Source organism: Hirsutella rhossiliensis, assembly GCF_020360975.1.
Source record: "Hirsutella rhossiliensis strain HR02 chromosome Unknown scaffold00006, whole genome shotgun sequence".
Lineage (NCBI taxonomy): Eukaryota > Fungi > Ascomycota > Sordariomycetes > Hypocreales > Ophiocordycipitaceae > Hirsutella > Hirsutella rhossiliensis.
The window spans coordinates 2729770-2753086 of record NW_025408672.1 but is presented as its reverse complement, the minus strand read 5'-3'; the positions used below and the strand labels follow the sequence as shown (position 1 = coordinate 2753086).

Genomic DNA, 23317 nt, shown 5'->3' with positions numbered 1-23317 from the left:
ATGAGTCGTTTTTCATATGCAAAGTCCCCAGATGCAACATGTGTGTTCTTTCCTTCAAATGACGGACATGAAAATCAAACGCCATCCATGCTCTCTCTCTGTCTCGGTCAGCAGCGTCTCGTTCTGCCCACCCTTGCTCTCCTCGCCGGATTCGCCCGCGGTGCGGTGCTTGAGCGTCTTCAGACCCGTCTTGTGCTCCGTGTGCGTCTTGCTCAGCTTCTTCTGCTTGATGAAGAAGCTGACGAGGAAGCCGGCAAAGATGAAGCACGTGTAGACAATGTACATCTTCTGGAGCGCGTTCCAGTAGGCGCCTTGCACCACGGCTCGCTCGGCTGCCGGCAGAGTCCCGACGGCCTGGACGCTCGCCGCCGCGTCCGAGCTGCCAAACTTGTCGGCCAGCTCCGGGCCGATGCTCCGGGCCAGGGCGTCGTGCTGCTTCTGCATCTCGTTGTTGAAGATGACGCCGCCGACGGCCACGGAGATGGACGTGCCCAGCTGCCGGAGGAAGCCGAAGCTCGACGTGGCGGCGCCAATGTCCCGCGGCTCCACGTTGGTCTGCAGCGCCAGCAGCGGTGCCTGGAAGTTGGGGCCGACGCCGGCGCCGGCAATGATCTGGAAGATGATGATCTTGGCCCAGTCGCGGTCGTGGCCGAGGGAGATGAAGAGGCCGAAGCCGAGCGTCATGACCAGCAGGCCGGCCATGATGATGAGCTTGTAGTTGCCCGACTTCTTGATGACGACGCCCGTCGCGACCGACGCGAGGGACAGGGACAGGACAAAGGGCAGCAGGTAGACGCCCGACAGCAGCGACGAGGCGCCCATGACGGCCTGGAAGTACAGGGGCAGCCAGTAGCTGCCGCTCATAAAGGTGAATGCGTGGGCAAAGGACAGGACAAAGGCGGCGATGCTCGTGCTCTGGCGGAAGAGCGAGACGGGGATGAGGGGAAAGCGGGCGACAAAGGCCTCGTACAGGGCAAAGAGGACGACGGCGACGACGCCAAAGACGACGAGGCAGACGACCATGGGCGAGCCCCAGGGGTGCTGGACGCCGCCCGACTCGAGCCCAAAGAGCAACATCAGGGTGCCGCCAATGACGAGGACGCTGCCGAGCCAGTCGATGGCGGCGAGGCCCTGGCGCACGGGGGTGCGCGGGTTGTGCAGCTTGAGGACGAAGACGAGGATGGCGAGGCCGACGCCGCCGAGGGGCAGGTTGATGTAGAAGCACCAGCGCCACGACAGCTTGGTGGTGAAGACGCCGCCGAGGACGGGCCCGACGGCCGAGGCGACGGCCCAGACGCCGCCGAGGATGCCAAAGTACAGGCTGCGGCGGCGCATGGAGAAGAGGTCCGAGACGCAGATGTTGGGCAGGACAATGGTGCCGCCGCCGCCGACGCCCTGGATGGCGCGGGCGGCGATGAGCATGCCCATGCTGTTGCTGACGGCGCACAGCAGGCTGCCGATCCAGAAGATGATGACGGCGGCGATGAGGACGGGCTTGCGGCCGAAGATGTCCGAGATCTTGCCCCAGGTGGGCACAAAGGTGGCGTTGCCGAGCAGGTAGGCGCTGCCGATCCAGACGTAGCCGACGCTCGAGTCGAAGTGGCTGGAGATGGTGGGGATGGCGGTTGTGATGATGGTCATGTCGAGCGCCGCCAGGAACAGGGCCAGGCAGAGGGCGAACATGACGAGGAACGTCTCGATGCTCGTGCGGCCGCTCTCGGGCGGGTCGGTCGCGGCCTCGGTCTCTGGCCGCCCGACTGCCGGCGCCGGGAGCTGGCCGGCGCCGGACCGATGCTCTGGGTCCCGGGACCCGGTCGGCGTCGTTTTTTCCTCATGCGGCTTGACGACGCCGGCGTCTCGCTCGACATCGGTCGTGTCCTCGGAAGTGGATCGCGGCGCAGGCGTCGCCGGCGACTCGGCTGTCGTCATGGTCTCACTCACTCTCACACACAGGCCCCGAGGGGTATGTAAGACAAGACACAAAAACGGTGAGACAAGATCGGGGGATCGTCCCTTCACTACGAGGCCTGCGACGAGGTCCCAACAGACTCGGAGGTGTTCAGACGAATGGGGGACTCCGGAACGAAACGGACCACGGCGGATGGTCCCGCCAAGCCGGCAAAAGACTCAACAGCGGGCTCAACAGCGGGCGGGTTGCGCAGTCAAGAAAGAAGAGATGAAAAGGGCGGGTGTCCTGCTCGTTGTCTGGGGCGTTTCGCGGGTCGGCAAGCTCAAGTTATGGGGAAGGCGAGGCGGGGAGCGAGAGAGGCGAGAGAGGCGAGAGAGGAGAGAAGGGAAGAGAAAGGCATCAAGGCGGTAAGAGGCGACCATGATGGGCCATACATACGGCACTGTAACTCACAAGAAGGGGGCCAACGCGGCCGAACATGTTTTTTTTATTTCCGAGGCCGAAACGTCACGGCTGGCAGCAAGACGCACGGGTTGAAACAAGAGCGACGGATATTAGGAAGAAAAAGAAAGTGTACATGCAATAGTTGCTCCTCCAGGCCCCCTCCTGGTCCCCGGCCTCCGAGCGAGCCGTAACCAAGATGCAGCTGGGTTCGTATCTACGAGGAAGTATCTACGAGGAAGTATCTACGAGGACTTAAGTATCTACGAGGAAGCAACAGAGGCGCAGGGCATCGGAGCCCACCGAGAGCGAGGGCCGGGGTCCGGGGGCCGGTCGTCCTTGCCTCTTGCGCGCATGCCATAAGTTACGCAGTACGTACCGATGCAAAATGCTGTCGCACACAACAAGCCCGTTTGCCGTCACCGTCACCGAGACGCGGCCTCGGCGGCCCCCACTTGGTCAGCTGTACGGATACCTGGGTACTCTGTACTGCGTACGTACAGCAAGGTAGACAGAAGGGACCGTCAGGGGCAAAGAGGGGTACAAAAGCCCATCTTTAGGGGCGAGGAGACAGAGGAGACATAGACCTTGATCAACTTCTTGGTCTGGTCACGTATTTGCTAGACTGTAGAGACCATGCTGGACGGAGCGCCGCCGCCGCCGCCGTGCCTGCACCGGTCGTCCCCCATGCTGAGAAGCCCGATCGCATTCCGACGGTACGGAGAACTACCTACAACGTAATACTTGGCAGTACCCAGTACCCCGCGGCCCCATGTCCCCCCATGTTTCGCTCCCACTCTCCGCCGAGAGGCCCGTCACGTCACATGGCCTTGGCCTGAACTCTACCTACCCTTGTTTAAGCACCAACGCACTAAAAGTCAGTCATTGGAGCCTTTTAACCTGCCCTTTGTCACGCATGCCCCGTCATCTGCCGGCGGCACCCACTGGATCGGGTACTGCCAAGTAGCCCCCGGCCTTGTACGGATCCCACGTGCAGCGTCCAAGATACCCTTAGTGGCCGCTTTAGCCGGGTGGAGCCGAGCGGCACCGAGACTTCACCCACCGCGCGGTGCCCGTTTCGGCCGAGCGCCGACGAGAACAAAGTGCATACAGTACATAATTACTCTTCCACGCCCCAAACCTGCCTACCACACTATCGCTATATCCCGACCAAAGGCAAGCCTCTGCCTCGGATTTACCACGGAAACACTCAGCCACTCGCGTGCCGATTACCATGATCCAGTTCTGCAATGTCTACAGTACAGTAGTTGCATTGCTAATCCGAAAGGCCAACGTTGACCGACAAAAGAAAAGCAAACCCATGGTATCCTCGAGAAAACAAAGGCCCGGCAAGGCGACCAACCACAACCAACCTCCCTCCCCCCTCTCGACGCCCCGTTCCACACGCCGCCGAATCCGAGCACCTCAAAACACAGTCACCGTATTCACATAGTCATTCTTGAGCACCTCAAACACCAGTCCCGGGAACCCGTACAACGTCGTCGTCGACTCCCCCCCGCTGCTCGCCTCGGCCCGCCGCGCGCCGCTCTCCTCCCACCCGCCCAGGAACTCGCAGCTGCTGCCCGGACTGTCGCCCCAGCCGCGGTTCAGGACCATACCCCTCTGCCGCGGCTGATGTGCCGCCTTGCTCGTCGTCGCCGGCACCGCCCCTTGCCACCGCGCGTTCATGCACGACTCGATGTGCCGAAACTCCGTCTCGGACCCCACTGGCTCCTCGTCGCCCTCGTTGACGTAGTCGATTTCCCACCGGCATCGGCGGTGGCGGTTGAACTCGTAGCACCCGGGGATGTTGCCGTGCAGCACCAGCTTCGTCGCCACCAGCCGGTCTGGGTGGTGTGGCTTGATCGCGTTCCCGCTCCCGTCCGTGGGCCCTGGTGGCTCGCTCGAGGGAGCCGTGGGCGTTGACAAGAGGATGTCAAACCCCAGATAAAAGTAGTTGTAGAAGCACTCACCCGAAGGGTTGCTCGCCATCTCCTCGTCAATCACCTCGTTGTCCTCCGAGTCGTCCGAGCCTGTGTTCATCGAAGATTGGTCCGTGTCCGTCAACTCGTCGGGCCGTCCAAGGTCCGCCGCGTTGGACCGACTGCGCGCGTTGCTCGCCGTCCGCATCTTGTGGATGACCATCTTCTGGTCGTTTTTCCGGTAGATGGCACTCGGCGGCCCCAGCTCCGTCACCAGCTCTTGCGGCGTCGTCTCGCCCAGCTGAAGCCGAAACGCGTTGCCTGTCCATTTCCGAAACATGTCAACCTTGCCGCCCCCGTAGAGTCGCACCAGAGACACTTCGTCGGGATACATGTCCTTGGCACGCGCAGTCGTCGACGCCAACTTGACGATCGGCAATACAAGAGTCCACAGTGACGGCCGAGCCTCGGCCCACGAGTCGCCGTTGAAGACGGCCATCGACGTCGCCACCTGGCTCGACGATGCCGACAGCAGCGACACCACGTCCTTGTCCGGAGAATAGTTGGCTTCGGCGAGGGAAAAGTTAAAGGCGACGCCGGGGTACGACAGCACGTAGATGCCATCCTCCTGCCCGCTCGGCGAGGGGATGAACTCGCCAGCATAAGTCGGGCCCAACAGTCGGTGGTAGATGTGACGAAAGGTAGGGCCGAGCGAGGAGTCGCCCGGCACGGGGGACCCGGGGGCCGAGGCGCCGTTGGCCACGGGCTTGAGCAGGTCGCGCTCCTTGAAGGTGATGTGGTTCTTTGTAAAGTCGGTTACTTCAATAAGTCGCAGTCGCTGCTCGGGCCCGTCGAAGCGCAGGCGCACGCCATTGTTTGGCAGCACGATGCACACGGGCTCGGTGACGGGCTTTTCGGGCGAGTACAGCACCTCGAGCTTTGGAAATCGCTGCGGTTCCGCCTTAAGGCGCGTCAGGACGTCGTGGAGAGAGGCTCCTAGGGCTGTCGAGCAAATTAGCATATGGTGCGGGAAGTCGACCAGGGGCCGTGGCTTACCTAGGAACCCAAGCGCTCGGCCTGGATGCAGCTGCGCCGTGAACAGCGACATGATTCTCTCTCACCGGCGGAGGCCCCCACGGCGAATGGCTCGTCGGACGTGGCCCCTGAGCTCGAAGTCCAGGGCAAAGCCGGGTTTCGATCGGGTTCGCTGTCGACACTGGCAAGACCAAGATGGAAAGGAAGCAGAATGGCAAAGGACAAGGGAGGCAACGCAAGGACTAACGGCACGAGCGCTACCGTCAGTCACGGGCCAAAGCTGATTTCAGGGACCCAGGCTTGAGAGAGGCCATGTGATGTGACGATGTGGGAAGGAAAGGGGGGGAGAGGGGCATGACGCAGCAGAAGGGCTGTTGTGGCGAGTGCTAGCGTCACCAGCCACACAAGCTGCTGACCCCGGAGCACCCCGTTGCTGAACACGGCTAAGGTCCAGTCTTAAGTTACATGTTCCTCGGGGTAGGAACAACTCAGATGGATGCGCATGGCTAGATGCTTCAACTCTGGCTAGACTAGCCAAGCTGCCAGCATCAACAAATCAGCTTGGCACGAGAGTATGTATATCAAACCAATGGCCTTGACAGACTCCCCTCAGACTCCCCTCAGACTCCCCTCAGACTCCCCTCTCAGACTCCCCTCAGACTTCCCTCTCAGACTCTCCGTGTCCGTCGTGGTATGTGCTCATCTCCATCTCACCACTCCTGCACCTCGCCACGCTTCGGCTTCTGCATCCGAACCACCTTGTCGCAGTTCAACAGACATAAAGGATCAAACGCCTTCTTGATCTGCAGCTCATGTTAACAAATACCCCCAACCTGGGACGGAGCATCGCCAGGGCGAAGCGGTCCATGGAGATGCCTACCTGGCGCATCGCGGCTACCGTCGACTCGCCCAGCTCGTGAGGCAGGTAGTCTCTCTTGACCAGGCCGACGCCGTGCTCGCCCTGTGCCGTGGTAATCCAGCGTGTCAGTACAAGCTCGGCATTTCCAGGGGGTAACCACCCGTCGGGCCTCACCGTTACCGTGCCCTCCATCTCAATGGCCCGCTTGACCATTCTGTGCACCACCATCTCCGCCCTTGGCCGCTGAGCTTCGCTGTACATCAAAATGGCTGCACCCGAGTCAGTCGTGGCACCACGTCCTTGGGCAGGGCGCAAGAGCAGACGTACTGTGAAAGTTTCCGTCTCCCACATGTCCTACAATGGAACCAATCAATCCGCTCTTCCTCATGTCCTCTTTTGTCTCCTCAATCAGCGTCGGCAGCCTGCTCATCGGTACCGCCACGTCACCTGTCCAGACGGAATCGCCCTCGCGACCCACAGCCATGACGCTCCACAGCGCCTCCTTTCTTGCGCTCCAGAGCTCGTCCTGCTCGTCCTGGTTCCTGGCAAACTCAAATGTCTTGCTGCCGGCCTTCCTCGCGAGGGCCTGCACCTGGGAAATCTGCTCCTTGACGCCGGCCGGGGTGCCGGCAAACTTGAAAAAGAGCGTGGGCACCTCGGCCCAGGACCGCGACGTCATGCCTGCGGCGTTGATGTATTGCATCTGGTTGTCGTCGAGGATCTCAACGGCCGCAATGGGCACGCCCTGGCCGACGACCCTACTGACGCAGCTGGCGGCGTGGTGCACCGTGGGGAACGTGCAGACGGCGACGTTTGTGGCCGGCGGCTTGACTGTGACCTTGAGCGTGGCCTCGGTGACGAGCCCGAGGGTGCCCTCGGACCCGACGAAGAGCTTGGTGAGGTCGTAGCCGGCGGAGCTCTTGCGGGGACGCTGCCGCGTCTTGATGATGGTGCCGTCGGCCAGCACGACCGTTAAGCCGAGAACCCATTCGCGCATCGTGCCGTAGCGGTAGGCGTTGGTGCCGCTGCAGCCCGTGCCGACCATGCCCCCGATCATGGCACCCGGGCCCGGATCGGGTGGAAAGAACAGGCCCTCCTTGGCCAGATCATCGTTCAGAGACTCCCATCCGACGGCGGGTTGGACAATGACATCGAGGTCGTCCTTGTGCAGGGCCAAGACCTTGTTCATCCTCGCAAAGTTGATGGAGACGCCCTTCCTCGTCTGTGCGTAGTGGCCTTCGAGGCTCGTGCCGCCGCTGTAGCCAACGATCGGGATCCTCCTCGCATGGCAAATCTTGATGACTTCGGAGACCTCCTCGGTCGAGCCCGGATACACGACGCAAAAGGGCTTTTCGTCCGGTTTGGGGCGATGCGTCGACCAGGCCGACGTGGCGTGGTGCTCGAGGTCCGTTTCCAGCGTGCTGACATTGTCTAGGCCCACGATCTTGATGAAGTCGGCCCAGGCGGCGCGCATATTCTCCAGCTTGGTATTGTGAGGCGGCTTGCGCGTTTTGGACAGGGGGAGGGTTGAGCCGGGGTCCGGTTCGCGCGGCCAGTAGGTGCCCAACCAGTACGCGATGCCGACGCTGGACAGGAACACTCACGGGCGGGTTAGCCAGTCGTGAGCTCCGGGGGAGGCGGCGGCCTCGAGCACTCACTAAATGTGGTCATCCAGTTCATGGCGGGATCCGTCAGGTCGCGCCACTTCTCGTAGTGCTCGCGTTGCTCCCTCTCCCTCCTCAGCCGCGCGCCGATGCTGCCCATGACCTGTCCCGGGAACGACCGGCCCAGCTTGGCCTCGTTGCCCTGCCTGAGCGACTTGGACTTGTCGGGCTCGATTTCGGTCCCGTAGCAGCGCACCGTTGTCGGCGCAGCGGCAGCAGCAGCCCGAAAGCTCCGCAGAGCCTTCGCTCGCAGCTGTATTTGCGCCATGCCTGCGGTGTGCGCCAGCCTCGGATGCTGTGGGCGCAGTTTGGACGGAAGCCGTGTGCCGGCGATGGATCGCGGGGACGATGTCTGTGTAGCCCTTGGTGGGCCGAGTGCAAAAAGCGTCGATATGAAGGACGGAGCTATTTACCTAGTGCCGGCGGAATTTCACTTGCCGCCGGCCAAGGGTCCCTGGGACTAGCTAACTTTAGTCCCTATTATAATAAATACTATTTGCCTAAGACTAGATTTCTATTTAGCTAAGTCTCTTAAGATCTTATCTTTAAATAGGTAGTTTTACTATCTTACTAGTAACTATTTAGTTAATATATATACTAGTTACTTTAAGATTACTATTTATATATTATAAGTATTATTATTTACCTAAGACTTAATCTTTATTTAGCTAATACTAGTAAAGGCAGGGTACCTTAATATCTTATATTAATATCTTATAAGTCTTACTATTTATATAGATATATTTCTCTATTTATATAGAACTTCTTAAAATCCTCTCTTTAAATTAGTAGCTTAATCCGCTTAGCAATTAGTACTCTACCTCGTGTATTTTTTAAGTCCCTTAAAAGTCGCGATCTTACACGTCGTACTTACCTCGCGCGGGGGATAAACCCATATAGTAGGGCCTCTCCCTAAGGGGGACCCCTCCCCTACTAGCTTAGGTACTCGGGTGCGCTTATTCGTAATCGAGGCCTTCTTAGTAGGTACCTAGGTAAGGCAGCTAAGGGAAGTATAGGCAGTACCTTAAAGTAACTTTAAGGTACTTTAAGTTTAGGTGCTTAACTTTATATAAATAGAGAATTTTATCTATATAAATAGTAAGACTCTATCTTATATATACTATCTTTAAACTATTCCTTTAGTAAAAAATCCTTAAAAACCCTTAGATAGCTTTAACTATAAAATAATATATTTAAGCGCTTAAGCTAGTAAGAAAGAGGTCCCTCTTTAAAAAGGGTCTTATTATATAAGTTTACCCTTATATAAGGTAAGCGCGATATATAAAATAAGTACTTTAAAATACTTAAGGTTTTTCTTTAATAACTAAGGTATAATATAGCTACTTAAAAGAAGGGATTTTAAGAGACTCTTAGCTAAATAAAGATTTAGTTTTAAGTAAATAGTAATACTTTATATTATAGTTAAGATTTATAATAAAGTATTACTATTTACTTAAAACTAAATTTTTATTTAGCTAAGAGTCTTTTAAAATCCTTTCTTTTAATTAGCTATATTTAATAGGAACCGTCTTTTATAGGCGTTAAATAAAAGTCGGAAAATAATTAAAATAAGAGAGAAATTAGTCTTCTTTTATATCGGGCCCTATACCTTCCTTTACTTCTTAAAGTAAGGATAAAAAGGCAGCTAGGTAATCCTTTAAGAGAGGTACCTTTCCTACCCCCTTAAGGGTCGAGATAGGAAGACTAACTAAAAAAGCTACTTTAGATCTTCTTCTTATATAAGAGGAGGCATAGGGAGATAGGCGTATTCTAGCTCTACCGCTTTCCTATAGTCTCCTTCTTTATCTAGATTATCTAATCTAGTAGCTTCCTCTTCTTCTTCTTTAAAATCGGCGTTATCCTTAACTACTTCGACGTCGATATCTTCTTCCGTTTCCTTATCTAGGACCTCTTTTTAAGACTATTAGGAAGGGGGAATTTAAATCTTCTAAATTAGCTAACGTTATAAGAGTAAGAGGGGCTATTAATACTTCTTTTTATTAAAGAAGCTAGATTCGTCGAAAATTATATCCTTAGTCGAAATAACCTTTTATAAAAGAGGAATCTAAATCTAAAAGATATTTATAGAATTATAGCTAATAAGGTAACTAATAAAGGCTCTAGGATTAAGCTTTCTTTTCTTCTTCCTTTTTAGCTATATATCGGTAGTTATAGCGTATACCTTATCGCTATAGGTATAAAGGTAGCTTAGTAAGGCCCTCTTTTTTATAAAGAGCTTAAGAGGGGATTTCTAGTTTATTCCTTAGGTAGTCCCTCTAAGGGTCTAGTTCTATAGGTAATAGGCAGTCTTAACGACTTCCCTTTAAAGGTTATAAGGAAGCTTTATAGTAAGTCTTATTATATAGGCCCTTTTTATTATAGTACCCCCTAATCTTTCTACCCCTCCGTTCTAGGCCTAGGTATTTAGTATTAATAAGAGGGGTAAAATACTCTTTTTTCGAAGCTAATTTAAGATATACTTTATAAATAGCTCTCTATTAAACCGTATCTTCTTTACCTCGTAGCTAAAGTAGGATTTTATTTAGTTAACGAAGTCTTAGAAGGTAGACTAGTTATACTTACTTAGGTAGGTCTATAAAAAATAAGGGAAAACTATCCTTAAAAAGGCGTCTATAAAAAATATTACCCTAACGAAGCTTTCTTAATCCCTAGAGATATTAGTTTAGTCGACCTAAATTTCCTTATATAGCTAGTCCGGCTATAAAGGGGTTCGTCTAGAAATTCGTCTCTTAGTCTTTCCTTAGCTATAGTATTTATATTTAACGGTCTTTAGGCCCTTTATTTAAACGCCTTATTATTAGCCTAGCTTATATAAAGCTAGGGGGCCTAGGTAACTAAGTTATATATACTAAAGAAGACCGTCTCCTTAGGCTACTAAAAGAGGGTCCTTTATAGTAGACCTATTTCTTTTAGTAGGGAAAGCTAACTTCTCTAGAGATTCCTTTTTAAGGATAGGTTAGAATTTAAGAATAAATTAACCGAATTTCTCCTTAATAAGTCTAATAGTTTAATTCTTTTAACTAGCTTTATAGGCTTAGACGTTATATCCTAGACGATTCCTTCTTTTTAAAGTAGGTAGAAGGAAATTAAGCTCGTTAAAAATTAAGGGTAAAAAGCTACCCTTTTTTATTAAAGAATTTATATAGACCTATTAAGTAATTTTATTGTAAAATTTACCCTTCTATATCCCTCTATCTATATAGTTAATTCCTTAGTAATAAGATATTCCCTCTATACCTTCTTAAAGAACTAAAATTATAAAAGTATATTATAGATATTAAGGGAAGTACTAAAATTAAGGATAGCTAATTTTTATAGGGGATAGTTAGAGGGTCCTAATAAGTAGTCTTACTAATCTATAGGAAAGACGAATATTAAATTTACTATACTAACGATATTTCCTTAAATTTACGGCTTAAATAAAGGCAGCGGCGTTATTAGTTACTATTTCTTAGTAACCTAAATCTTATCTATCTTCTTCTATAATAAGGGGTCCTCTTTAAGAGACTATTATACTATTTCTTATAGCCTTTTTAAAGGGTTAACCTCTTTAGGTCGGTTTTCCTTAAAGACCTACTAGTATTATAATAACTAATAGCCTAGGGATTTATAAGCTAAGCAGCTATTTTATCGTCTAGTCTTTTATTTCTTTAAGGAATCCTTATCCTAATCTAAAAGGTCTACTTAAAAGCTCCCCCTTTTTACCCCTTATTACTAATTTTAACGAAGTTCGATTTTAACTAGTTCCTTAATTTTTTAACTAATAGACTAAAAGGTCTATTAAAGGACTAGTTAGGCCGGTCTAACTAATAGGACCAGGGCCGGGCCCGGAGTAAGAGGCGGAGCTAGGGCTAGGACTAGGGCAGCTATTAAAAATAGGGTTAAGGCTCTCGAGGGAGGAAGAGCTAGAGGAGTAATAGCCGTAGTAGCAGTAGTAGGGGCCGTAGTAATAAGGGCTATAGTAGCTATAGGGGTAGTAGGTCGAACCGTCTAGGTCGAGTGCTAGCTATAAAGGAATAAAACTACTTACTATTATACTTTAGTAGCCTCTTTATTTAGTTCCCGGCTAGCTTTTCGAAAGATAGTTAAGTAACCGTTACTAATAAGCTTTATTAGTAGAGATATATCCTATAGCTACTAGCTAGAAAGAGCTTTTATTAAGAAGTATTAGTTAGCTTCTTTAAGGATTTCTTCTTACTTAGCTAGCTACGAAGAAGCTAGTAGGTTCCTAGTAAAAAAGGCTCCTAGGTATACTATATAAGTCTTCCTAATAAGGTTAGTTATAAGCCCTTTAAGGGAGCTATTAAGGTCTTAAGCTTTAAAAGCTATTACTTAAGAGTCTTTTTCTTTTAAAGAGAGATTAGCTTTATAGTACTAACGGATTCTATTATTACTATATAAGTAGTAGTTAGTAGCTTTATCTTATAAAGGTATTCCTTATAATAACTCTTATAGTTACTTAAGGTAGTAGAAAAAGCTCTTTACTATATAGAGGTTAGCTTAGAAGAGGAAGCTCCTTTATAAATTCTATTACCTTAGGATAAAGAGGGGGCTTAAGAGGGACCTACTTATTAAAGAAGACTAAATTATAAATAGTTCTATCTATATAAGCCTATAGCTCCTTTACCTACTTATCTTAATCTTAGGGCTTTATAAGAATCGTCTTATAGACTATAGGGATAGTAGAGGAGTCGTTTTTCGATATTATTATAGGGGAAGGATAGAAAAGTCGGTTAAAAATCGGCTTTTCTAGTAAGAGGGGTAAAAGGAAGCTATAAAGGATATAAGAAAGGTGCTTTTTATAGTAGCTAGAAGGAATATATAGGAATTCTATTCCTCTTAAGCTTATAACTCTTATAAAGAGAGATATAAGAAGTATATATAAAATTTATAAAAGTAAAAGTAAAAGTAATAGGTTAGATAGGTAGGGTAGAGATATTTAATTCTTATAAGGGCAGTAATTATAGTAAGGGAGTAATTATTATATTACCTTAATTATCCTTCTTTCCTTTATCTAACGCCCCTTTTTAAACCTATTTAGTATCTTTATTAATAAAGAAGATCTTACTTAAAGAAGCTATTAATATCCTTTTAACTACTAAGCTTTTTACTAGTTTTTCCCTTCTTTTCTAGCCGTTACCGGTATATCTATCTTATCTCTTACTACCTCTATAAGAAGCTATCGCTACTTTTACTTCCCCTTATACCCCTACCCTCCTTTCTATACCTCTTTTTAGCTCCTTCTTCCTTCTTCTATACTAAGTGTTTTTAGCTTCCTTAGTCCCTCTTACTAAGGGATATCTCTAAGAACTATAAAATTAAGCTATGCTTTATAATAAGAGAAGCTACTTAAGTAGACTCTATATAAATTAATACGCTAAAGCGTATTATTAACTAAGAACTCTATACCTATCTTATAGGTTAGCTAAGCCTATTAAGAGAGTATTTTATATTTATTAATACCTTATAAAATCTTAAAGCTATCTTTAAGGATCTATAATTCTATAACTAGTATATAAATAATAAGAACTTAAACGTTAAGTTACTTAGTAAAGATTGCCCTTAAGGATAAAAACTCTAGTTACTAGTCTCTATACTAGTTATAGTTATACTACCTTTATCTATTTATAAGGATTAAATAGATTAAGAGCTAATAAAAGTAAGTTAGTTAATAGATATAGGAAAACCTTAGGAGAGAAACTATTTCGTCCTATTAAAAGAATATATATATTATAGGTATAAGAAACTTAGCTATATTATAGCTTACTACTTAAAGAATAAGTAATAGTAGCGATAGAAGAATATTTATATTAAGGAAAAGATAAAGAGCTTAAAAGTAAAGTACTAAGAGCTTATTAAGAGTTCTTATAATAAGGCTTTTAATAAGTATTTAGAAAATAAGTAGCTCTTAATAAAAATCGCTATTAAGAGTATATAAAAGCTAAAGCGGAGTAAGTAACTTAAAAGGATAAGATAGACTATAAAGGCCTTTATATAAATTTCGGTATTAATCGAAAGTATTTTATTATAGCTTTTACTAACTATAGTTACCTATATTATAAAACTATTAGTAAAGGTCTTATCTATAAGCTTTACTTACTATATATCCTAATTATACCTTAAGTATTAAAATAGGTTAATATATTCTTACTTATAGCTATTTATACTATAAATTACTTTAACTTTAATATTAATAGCTACTAAAAGAAATAAGCCTTCTTTTATATTATATAAGACTAAACCGATCTTATAATTCTAAGGAAGAAGTAGTTAAACTAAGAGAATATTACTTTATAATTATCCTAGAACCTTTTATATATTAAAATATATAACTATTAGGTAAAAGGCTAAGACTTAAAGAAAGAGAAACTATATAATATATAAGGATAAGCGGCGTTTATATTCGCCGGAATAACTCGCTAAGTAAGAAAATTTAAGTATTAAGATAATAGAGTATAGATCTTTTCTATAAGCTTAATAGATATCGAAAAGGTATTAGCTTTAAAGAAGAAGTTAGACCTAAGAGAAAAGCTACTTTATTACTATTATAAGTACTTATTTATCTTTAACTATAACTAAGTAGACTAACTCCTACTATATTTTCTAGGGTATAATTATAAGATATAGTTAAAGAAAGGTCTTAATAATAAAGAGAAAGAACCGCTATAAGGACTATTATATAGTATATTATAAGAAGAGCTTATTATTCTATAAAAGACTCTTACTAAGCTACTTAATAAGGGTTTTATTTAAGTAAGTAGTTCTTTAGTATTAATACTAGTTTTATTTATATAGAAGCTTAATAGTAGCCTATAGTTTTACGTTAACTATTAAGGCTTAAATATAATTACGAAAAAAGATAGATATTTATTACCGTTAATTAAAGAAACTCTATAATCGCTATTTAAAGTAAAGTAGTTAACTAAGCTTAATATTATTATAGTATTTTATAAGATTTATATTAAGGAGGGAGATAAGTAGAAAATAGTATTTAAAATATATTATAGACTATATAAATAACTTATTATACCGTTTAAATTAATAAGTACTCTTATAATATTTTAGCGTTATATTAACTATATATTATACGATTTCCTTAATAAGTTCTATTTTACTTATATTAATAATATCTTAATTTACTTAAGTAGGTTACTTATAAACTATTATAATAAAGTTAAGTAGGTCCTTACTTAACTATAAGATATAGGCTTATAGATTAATATTAATAAGTATAACTTTAAGGTAAAGAGTATTAAGTACCTAAGCTTTATCGTCGAAGCTAGAAAAGGTATTTATATAGACCTAGAAAAGGTATAAGTAATTTAATAGTAGTAACGGCCCTATTTTATTAAAGGCGTTAGAAGTTTTCTAGGGTTTATAAACTATTATTAGTAGTTTATCCTTAGATTTTTTAATATCGCTATACCCTTAACGGCGCTAATAAAAGAGGATATAGTCTTTATATAATCTAAGGAGTATAAGGCAGCGTTTAAAGAGATAAAGTTACTCTTAACTAGCGCTTTAATTCTCGCGTAATAAGATCTAAATAGAAAGATAATTATAAAGATAGATTTATCTAGTTATATTATAGAAAGGGCGCTCTTATAAAAGGGCGATAATAGTATTATATAGCCTATTACCTTCTTCTTAAAAAGGGATATACTAGTAGAATATAATTACCTAATTTATAATAAAGAGCTATAAGCGATTATTTACTACTTAAAGTATTAAGATACTAAACTAAGGAGTATAAAGTCCTTTACTATTTTAATAGATTATCTTAACCTTTATTACTTTACTATAAAGTAATAACTAAGCGAACGTTAAGTATAATTATAAGGGAATATATATTATAGTATAATTAGTTAGGTAGTTAAGATAGCTAAAGGTACTACGCTATATATATTATATTCTCCTTATCGTAAGACTAAAGCTTATAGGAAGAAGGATTTTTCCTCTTTAGTCGGAGTAGCGAGAGGTCTATAATATATAAGCGGGGTAAGTACGATTCCCTACTAATACCCTACTAATATATTAGTACTAAGTACTTTATTAGCCTATACTTCTTAGTAGCGCTCTTATAATTATCTCCCCTCTTATATAGACGTCTTAGCTATATCTTTAATATATATTACTTTTACTATACTATATATATTTAGTTAGGAAGAGAGGTAGTTTCGGTTATATATCTCGCGTATACGCCTATATAAGTATATATTAGTCTATGCTCTATAACGTTAATAGTTATTATATATAAGAGTCTTTAACTATTATAGGTTATAGGCTTAGGCTACGGCCTAAGCTATATAGTTATATATAGAAGGCCGGATCCTATACGTATATATACGGGCTAGCCGCGTATAGGAGAGCTCTATATAGCTTATTAATATTATCCTACGGACGGCACCTATATATATACCTCTACCTACTCCGTAATAGTATAAGCTATTAATTAATAGATCTAATAGATATCTCTCTAGAGAGAGCGCCTCCCTTTTAAGGAAGCACTCCGCCCCTCCTTAGATAGATAGGAAGTATCGTAGCTATCCTAGAAGCGATTAGAAGCGCGATAGCTAGTAAGAAGGACGAGGTTCTCGCTATACTAAGGGAGCTGTCTATAAGACCGGCTTTAACCCCTATGGCCTCTATAACGCTTGTTACGGCGGCGATACTACTAACGAGGAAGCCGCTCCCTTAGCCGACTTAAGATAGTAAGCTAGAGTCTTTTTACTTCTTCTTTAGCCGGCTATAAATAAAGTTTATAACCGACGAGAAATAGGGCCTAAATAGCTATCGCGATATAGCGTAGTATTCGCTCCTCTATACGCTACTAGAGCCTTAAATATAGCGGATCTCCGGATTCTAGGATAAGGGCGGCCTTAAGGGTAGACGCGACTTATAAGACTTCTTTTAATACCTTATATATACGTTCGGTAACGTATAGGAGCGGGAGAAGGTATAAGATAGGCTATAGACCCTTAAGTAAAGAGATAGATAAACCTTTAGCGAATTCCTTCCCGATTTTAAAGAGACGCTCTTATAGGTAGCGGGGACTATAGTATAAGAAGATAGCGCGAAGCTTATATAGCTATAGAATTCGATTACGCCGGCCTTATAAGAGCTACTTATCCCTATAATTATACCTACTAACTACGGCGAGTATATAAGCTAGTTAATAAAGGTAGCTTAGGGCTATAAGTAGACGCCGCGTTTCTAGAAGCTCCGTAAGCGCACGCCGTATAGCGGCGACGGGATTACCGCCCCTCCGTAAGATAAATAACTAGCTATCGATATAGATAGGGATACCTTAATATCGGCTACCTATATAGACCGGGCTAGACGCGGTAAGAAGACGCCGTCGACTACCCCCTATACCGCCTTATACTCTAAGTAGCGGGCGAAGTAAGTAATAAATAAGGAAATTAAGAAGAGGAAGGCTAATAGCCGCTACCTATATTATAGAGTATCTATATACTTTATATTAAAATGCCCCTTCCTTTTAGCTAAGCGGCCTATAGCGGTTTAAGTAGTAAAGATATAACCGCTCTTTACCTTAGATAATAAGGAGGACTCCGCCCCCCTAGGCTTAGAGGAAAAAGAGTAGCTCCGGAGTAAAGATAGGCTTTAAAGCCCTAATTACTAGTACTAGTAAAGGAGAAGGAAGAATTATCTGCCTATATAAAAGAGGAGCCTACTTTAATATAGGTTATAATTAATAACTCCTTACCTATTACTGCCCTTATAGATAAGGGCTACTAGTACTATACCGTAGTTAACGAGGCGCTTACACGAGAGTTATAAGTACTAGTAGAAAAGATCGCCCTAAGGTAAGTAAAGGGCGCCTTAAGCGCAATAGAGGGTATAGTAATTAAGGGTATTATATAGCTAGCTATAGAGGTCGACGGTTACTATAAGCTTATCGTAGCTTATATAATCCCTTAACTAAAGTTTCCCTTAATCCTTAGGAAACCCTAGTTATTATATATAGAGTTATACTTAGTTTTATACTAAAGGAAGCTATAGTTTAAGCTTATATAATAGTAGGTCCGCTATAATAATAGTTTTATAAATATAGGACTAGGCGTATAAGCTTTATACTTAGTATAAGAAGTCCTTACCTTTATCTTTATAGGAACCGTGCGATAGGTAAAGTAGGGGCAAGGCTAGGTAGTAGCTAATATAGCGGTCTACGTAGTTAGCCTAGCGGATATCGATAAGGCCCTTTAGATAAAGAAGCCGAAGTCGACCTTTAAGCTATAGTAATAGATACTAAAGCGCTTTTATAACCTCCTACCGCTATTTAAGGCCTAGGAAGCGGATAAGCTTAACCTATATAAGCTAAGGGTAGACTATAGGATCGTACTTTATACTAATAAGAAGGGGTAGGAACTGCCTATACTATTTAGACCGCTATATAGTATATTATACGCGGAGCTATTAGTACTAAAGAAGACGCTAAGGGACCTCTTAAATAAGGGTTTTATTTAAGTAAGTAGCTCTAAAGTAAGAGCGCCGGTCTTATTTATATATAAACTAAGGGGCGGGATATAGTTCTATTACGACTATAGGGCTCTAAACGTAATTATAAGGCTAGACCGCTACCCCTTACCCTTAATCTTAGATACGCTCCGTAACCTTTTAAAGGTAAAGTAGTTTATAAAGCTAGATATAAAATAGGCGTTTTATAAGGTATAGATCTTAAAGGGTAATAAGTAAAAGACAGCGTTCTATATATACTATAGCTTATTTAAGTAGCTTATAACGCCCTTTAGCCTCTTAGGAGCGCCCGCTACCTTCTAGTATTATATTAATAATATACTTTAGGACTTCCTTAATAAGTTCGCCTTTATATTATAACGACTAGTATTATTCCTAAGAGATAAACCTATCGAAGGGTTTATATTAGTAGATATAATAGGGCGTAGTCTAAGTAATAATAAGTATATTATATTAGTAATAAGTTAGAGGTCGTAGACTATAGACTATAACTAAGTAATTAAGTAATTAGAATTAAAGATAAGATCGTAATAGAGATCGTAATAATTATATTAAAAGCTATCGAGCTATCTATTTAAAGGAGTATTTTATTCCTTTTTTATATATCTTAAGAGTTTCCTTAGATCGCCGAGAGCACTAGGTAATCCCGTCGCCTAGGAGCGCTAGGGCGCTAGAGCGATCCTACGATCCTAGCTATAGAGCGTTAAAGCGCTAAAGTAACCCGTCGCTTTAAACTTAATTAGCCCGTCGGTCCGTTTAATATTCCTTACTCCCTACGTTATATATCCTCGTAATATATACTAGTCCCCGCGGTTTACTAGACTATAGTTATAATAGGATGCCTCCCCTCCTTTTAGTCTTACCCTTAAGACCTACTACCTTAGCCGCCGTATATAAATATACCTTTATCGCGTCGTACGTAAGTATATTATTCCTTATTCCTTTATCCTTTTAAGATATACTACTAATAGTATATCTAGTTATATTTAAAAATCCCGTTCTTATAATTCTAATAAATCGTATTAACGATTAAAGCTAGTATCCTAGACCGAGATCTATAGTATTAAAATTATACCTTACTCCTATTATTTTTAGTTAGGCCTAACTTATAAGGTCGGCGAGCGTTTTAATCGGTATTCTAAATATACCTCTATAGGCCGTTCTTATAATAGGTATAATATAGCGTCCGCCTATTTATTTTATCCCTTTCCTTATTATTCTTTTTCGCTAATATTCCTTTTAATTTATTATATTATAAATTAATAGTAAAAGATTAATTTAAACGAACGGAAAGTAAAAGAAGCGTTAAAGGAAGCGATAGCTCGCCTAGCTTAGATTAGGAAATAGAAGCGTTTCCTAAAAGACTAAGGTAGTAAGTTATTTTATTAGGGTATATAAGCTATTAATAAAAAAGATAGTATAATACGTTCTTTTCGAGATAAATCGGTTTATTTATTAAATAAGGAAACTATTACTATTAGCGAGGTTTAATCGTTTAGTGCTTTAGATATATTAGACTAAGATGCTATTCTTAGTAACCCTATATTTCCGAGTAAGGGTTCGCTTAGTAGAACTATCGGAGTAGAGAACTATAGTAGGTTAAGTGCTTAAGTAGTTCCTAGGTATTTTCCTTTAGTCTATATCCCTTCTACTTAATAAGGTATTTTTATTACTAACCTTATTTTCTTATATCTAGTATTTATTTTACTTTATATTCTTAATCGTTATCGACTTCGATTTTTTCCTATAGTTTAGCGTTTTATAGCGCTAGTTTTAATAATAAGATATAAAATATTAGGTATATCCGTATTATTATTAGTAGCAAAAGTTTATAATTAACTTTTAAAATAACTTTCTTAACTTTAAACGGTCTAAGTTTCTTAAAATTTAATTTATTACTTAGTTATTTTATTTTAATATTTTATCGTATAAAGTAGACTATATCTCCCTCTCGAAAGATTAGTCCCTATAATCTTTTCCGATTATAGTAAGTAGATATTTATTTTCTAACGAATTAAAGTTCTTATTATATTTCTTTATATAATTTTTATAGCTAATCTACTTATAGTATTACTCGTTCCGCTTATAGTCCTTATTAAGTAACCTTAAATACTTCTAGGTTATATCTATAATTAGCGTATACTAGTAAGAGCTTAGTTATTTCTATAACTAAGCTATTATAAGCTAGTTATACTATTAGTAGCTATTTAACTTAATCGTTTTATTTATAGCTAATATAGTATCGTAAATATTATTTAAGCGTTTAGTTAAGTCGTTTTATTTATTTATCTATTTATAGGTAATAAGCTATACTAAGCTTATATTTCGTCCTTAATTATACTATAAGAGCTTACTAAAACTTAGCTATAAACGTGCTTCCTTTATTAAAGATAATCTTATTTAGTAGTCTATAATTACTAATAATTATTCGTAGGAATATATATACTAGCTCTTTTATATTACTTACTTCTTTATATAGTAAAAAGTAATTATACTTCGTTAATCTATTAGTAATAATAAATATACTATCGTACTTAACGTTAGTTATAGGTTCTTTTAATAGTAATAGCTTTATAATATAATTAAAAGCTATTAAATCCTATAGTTTCTTTAGTACTAGTAATAGTTATAATTCTCTATATAGTTTATATTATTTAGCTTTACTTCGTACGTAAAGTTTATATTCTTTAATAACTTATTATACTACTTCTTTAAGCTATAGGAAGTTATATTATCGTTTAATCTATTTTATTATTCTTTAGATTCCTTAGTATCTATATATTAAATATTTATATATATCTTATATAACTTTATCTTATAATACTAATAGTATCTAGATTTTATTTTTATATATTAGAACTTTTAAATATTTTATATCGTATCCGTTTAATACTTTATATTCTTTTATTTATTTTAGGATCTTTTAGTATATTAAGTCGTTAGGTTATACTTTAAATATTATATTTAGCTATTATTACTAGTAGTTCCTATTTTTATTAATTTCTAGGAGCTATCCTTTTACTATAAGTGCTTTTATATTATAGTTACTTTATCGACTAAGGGTATTAGCTCGACCGTTTTCTATTCCTTTTTTATAGATTATTTTATAGTCGAATTCTAATAAGTATTCGGCCTATTAGATCTATTATCTATTTAACTATTATATCGTTATAAAATATAAGATATTCTTATAGTCTATATAGACCTTAACTTTATATTTACTTTTAAGAAGGTAGTATTAAAATTCCTTAAAAGCTTAAATAATTATAAGGAATTCTTTATTATAGATAAGGTAATTAAGCTCTATACTATATAGCTTCTTTAAGTAGAATATAATTAGTTATAGTCTTCCTTTATTATCTTTTTATCCGATTTATACTCTTAAAGTAAAGTTTAATATATTAGTTTTAAGTTCGATTTATTATTTTAGATTAAAGGTAGTTAAGACTAGTTCTTATATAATTATAGTCTTAATATAATCGAAAGCTTTATTAGCTTTATCGTCTTATATAAATTCTTTTTCCTTCTTTATTAAGTTATATAGTAGTACTATAATCTTTCTAAAATCTTTAATAAATTATTAATAGTAATTTATAAATCCTAGGAAACTTTATATATCCTTAACGTTCTTTAGTATTAGCTATTCTTTAACTAAGTTAATCTTATCTTATTATATTTATATCTCTTTTAGTAAGATCGTATATTTAAAGAAGTCTACTTCCTATATATAGAACTTACTTTTCTTTAGTTTAACTAGTAACTTTATATTTTAAAGTACGCGGAGTACCTTATAAATATATTCTTTATATTCTTCTAAGGTATCTAAGAAGATTAAGATATTATCTAGGTATACTACTATAAAGATATCTAAGTATTCTTATAGGATATTATTAATTATCTATTAAAAGGTAGTTAGTATATTTATAAGTTTAAATAGTATTACTAGGTATTTAAATAATCTAAATTTTATTTTAAAGGCTATTATCTATTTATATCCCTTTTTTATATATATTAAGTTATAGGCGTTTTTAAGATTAAGGGCTATAAACTATTTTTTACTATATAGTTAGTCTTATAGTTTTAATATAAGTAGTAATAGTATTCGGTCCTTTATTATAATATTATTTAAGCGTCTATAGTTAATAACTAATTATAGCTTACCGTTTTTCTTTAAAATAAATATAACTAGGTAGCTTACTTTAGATATTAATATTTATATATATCCCTTTTATAGATTCTCGTTAAGGTAGTCGCGTAGCGTTTATAGTTACTTTTCGTTTAGGTTATAGATTTTATAAAACGTCGGCGTTATTCTATCCTTAAGATAAATTTTATAGTCCTATTAGCTATATTTAAGTAACCTTATCTTAAGTTCTTCCTTAAAGAGTTTATTATATTTCTAGTATTCTTAAGGGATATTCTTTATTCTATCTTATAGGCTTTATTCTTTCTTTTAAGAGCTAGTTTCTCTTAACTTAAGCTCTTTATTAATTTATTTAAGGTCTTTCCTTAAAGTAGTAATAACTCTTTAAATCTTTATATTATATCCTTTATTCTATTTATATTAGATACTAGGTTATATAGCCGTATTAGTTAGTACGTAGGTCTTATTAGTTAATTTTATTATATCCGCTAGTTTAGTTACTATTTTCGTTTATATCGCTAAAGCCTATAATAATTTACTTAAATAGTTATCCTTTTTATCCTATTTAGTAGCTAAATTATTATAAAATTTTACTTTCTCTTAAATCTACTAGTCCTAGAAACTTATATCTTTATCTTAATATAGCTAGCTAGTTTTCTAGTTAATTAATAGGTTGCTCTCCTATAGCTATAAAAGCCTTAATATAAGGTTATATTCTTTAATATCTATAATATCGAAGTTAACTTATTTATCGTAGCCCTAGATATTAATATTAAGGTAATTAATCTCTATATTAATAATTCTATTATTATAGTTAAAGGCCTT

General features: G+C 40.9%; 3 protein-coding genes across 3 annotated transcripts; all 3 read right to left on the bottom strand.

Moving 5' to 3' along the window:
• Nucleotides 1-54: 54 nt before the first annotated feature.
• On the bottom strand, nt 55-1929 carry HRG_06500 (major facilitator superfamily domain-containing protein; the record flags this gene model as incomplete). The annotated part of the gene is made up of 1 exon (XM_044864971.1): nt 55-1929. The coding sequence occupies one exon, from the start codon at nt 1927-1929 to the stop codon at nt 55-57; it is 1875 nt and encodes a 624-aa protein (XP_044719911.1).
• Nucleotides 1930-3775: 1846 nt separating this feature from the next.
• Nucleotides 3776-5380, bottom strand: HRG_06499 (UPF0183 domain-containing protein; the record flags this gene model as incomplete). Its single annotated transcript, XM_044864970.1, has 3 exons — nt 3776-4197; nt 4255-5274; nt 5329-5380. The coding sequence occupies 3 exons, from the start codon at nt 5378-5380 to the stop codon at nt 3776-3778; spliced, it is 1494 nt and encodes a 497-aa protein (XP_044719910.1).
• Nucleotides 5381-6017: 637 nt separating this feature from the next.
• On the bottom strand, nt 6018-8098 carry HRG_06498 (FAD binding domain-containing protein; the record flags this gene model as incomplete). Its single annotated transcript, XM_044864969.1, has 5 exons — nt 6018-6110; nt 6188-6268; nt 6341-6435; nt 6494-7765; nt 7825-8098. The coding sequence occupies 5 exons, from the start codon at nt 8096-8098 to the stop codon at nt 6018-6020; spliced, it is 1815 nt and encodes a 604-aa protein (XP_044719909.1).
• Between the last annotated feature and the right edge of the window lie 15219 nt (nt 8099-23317).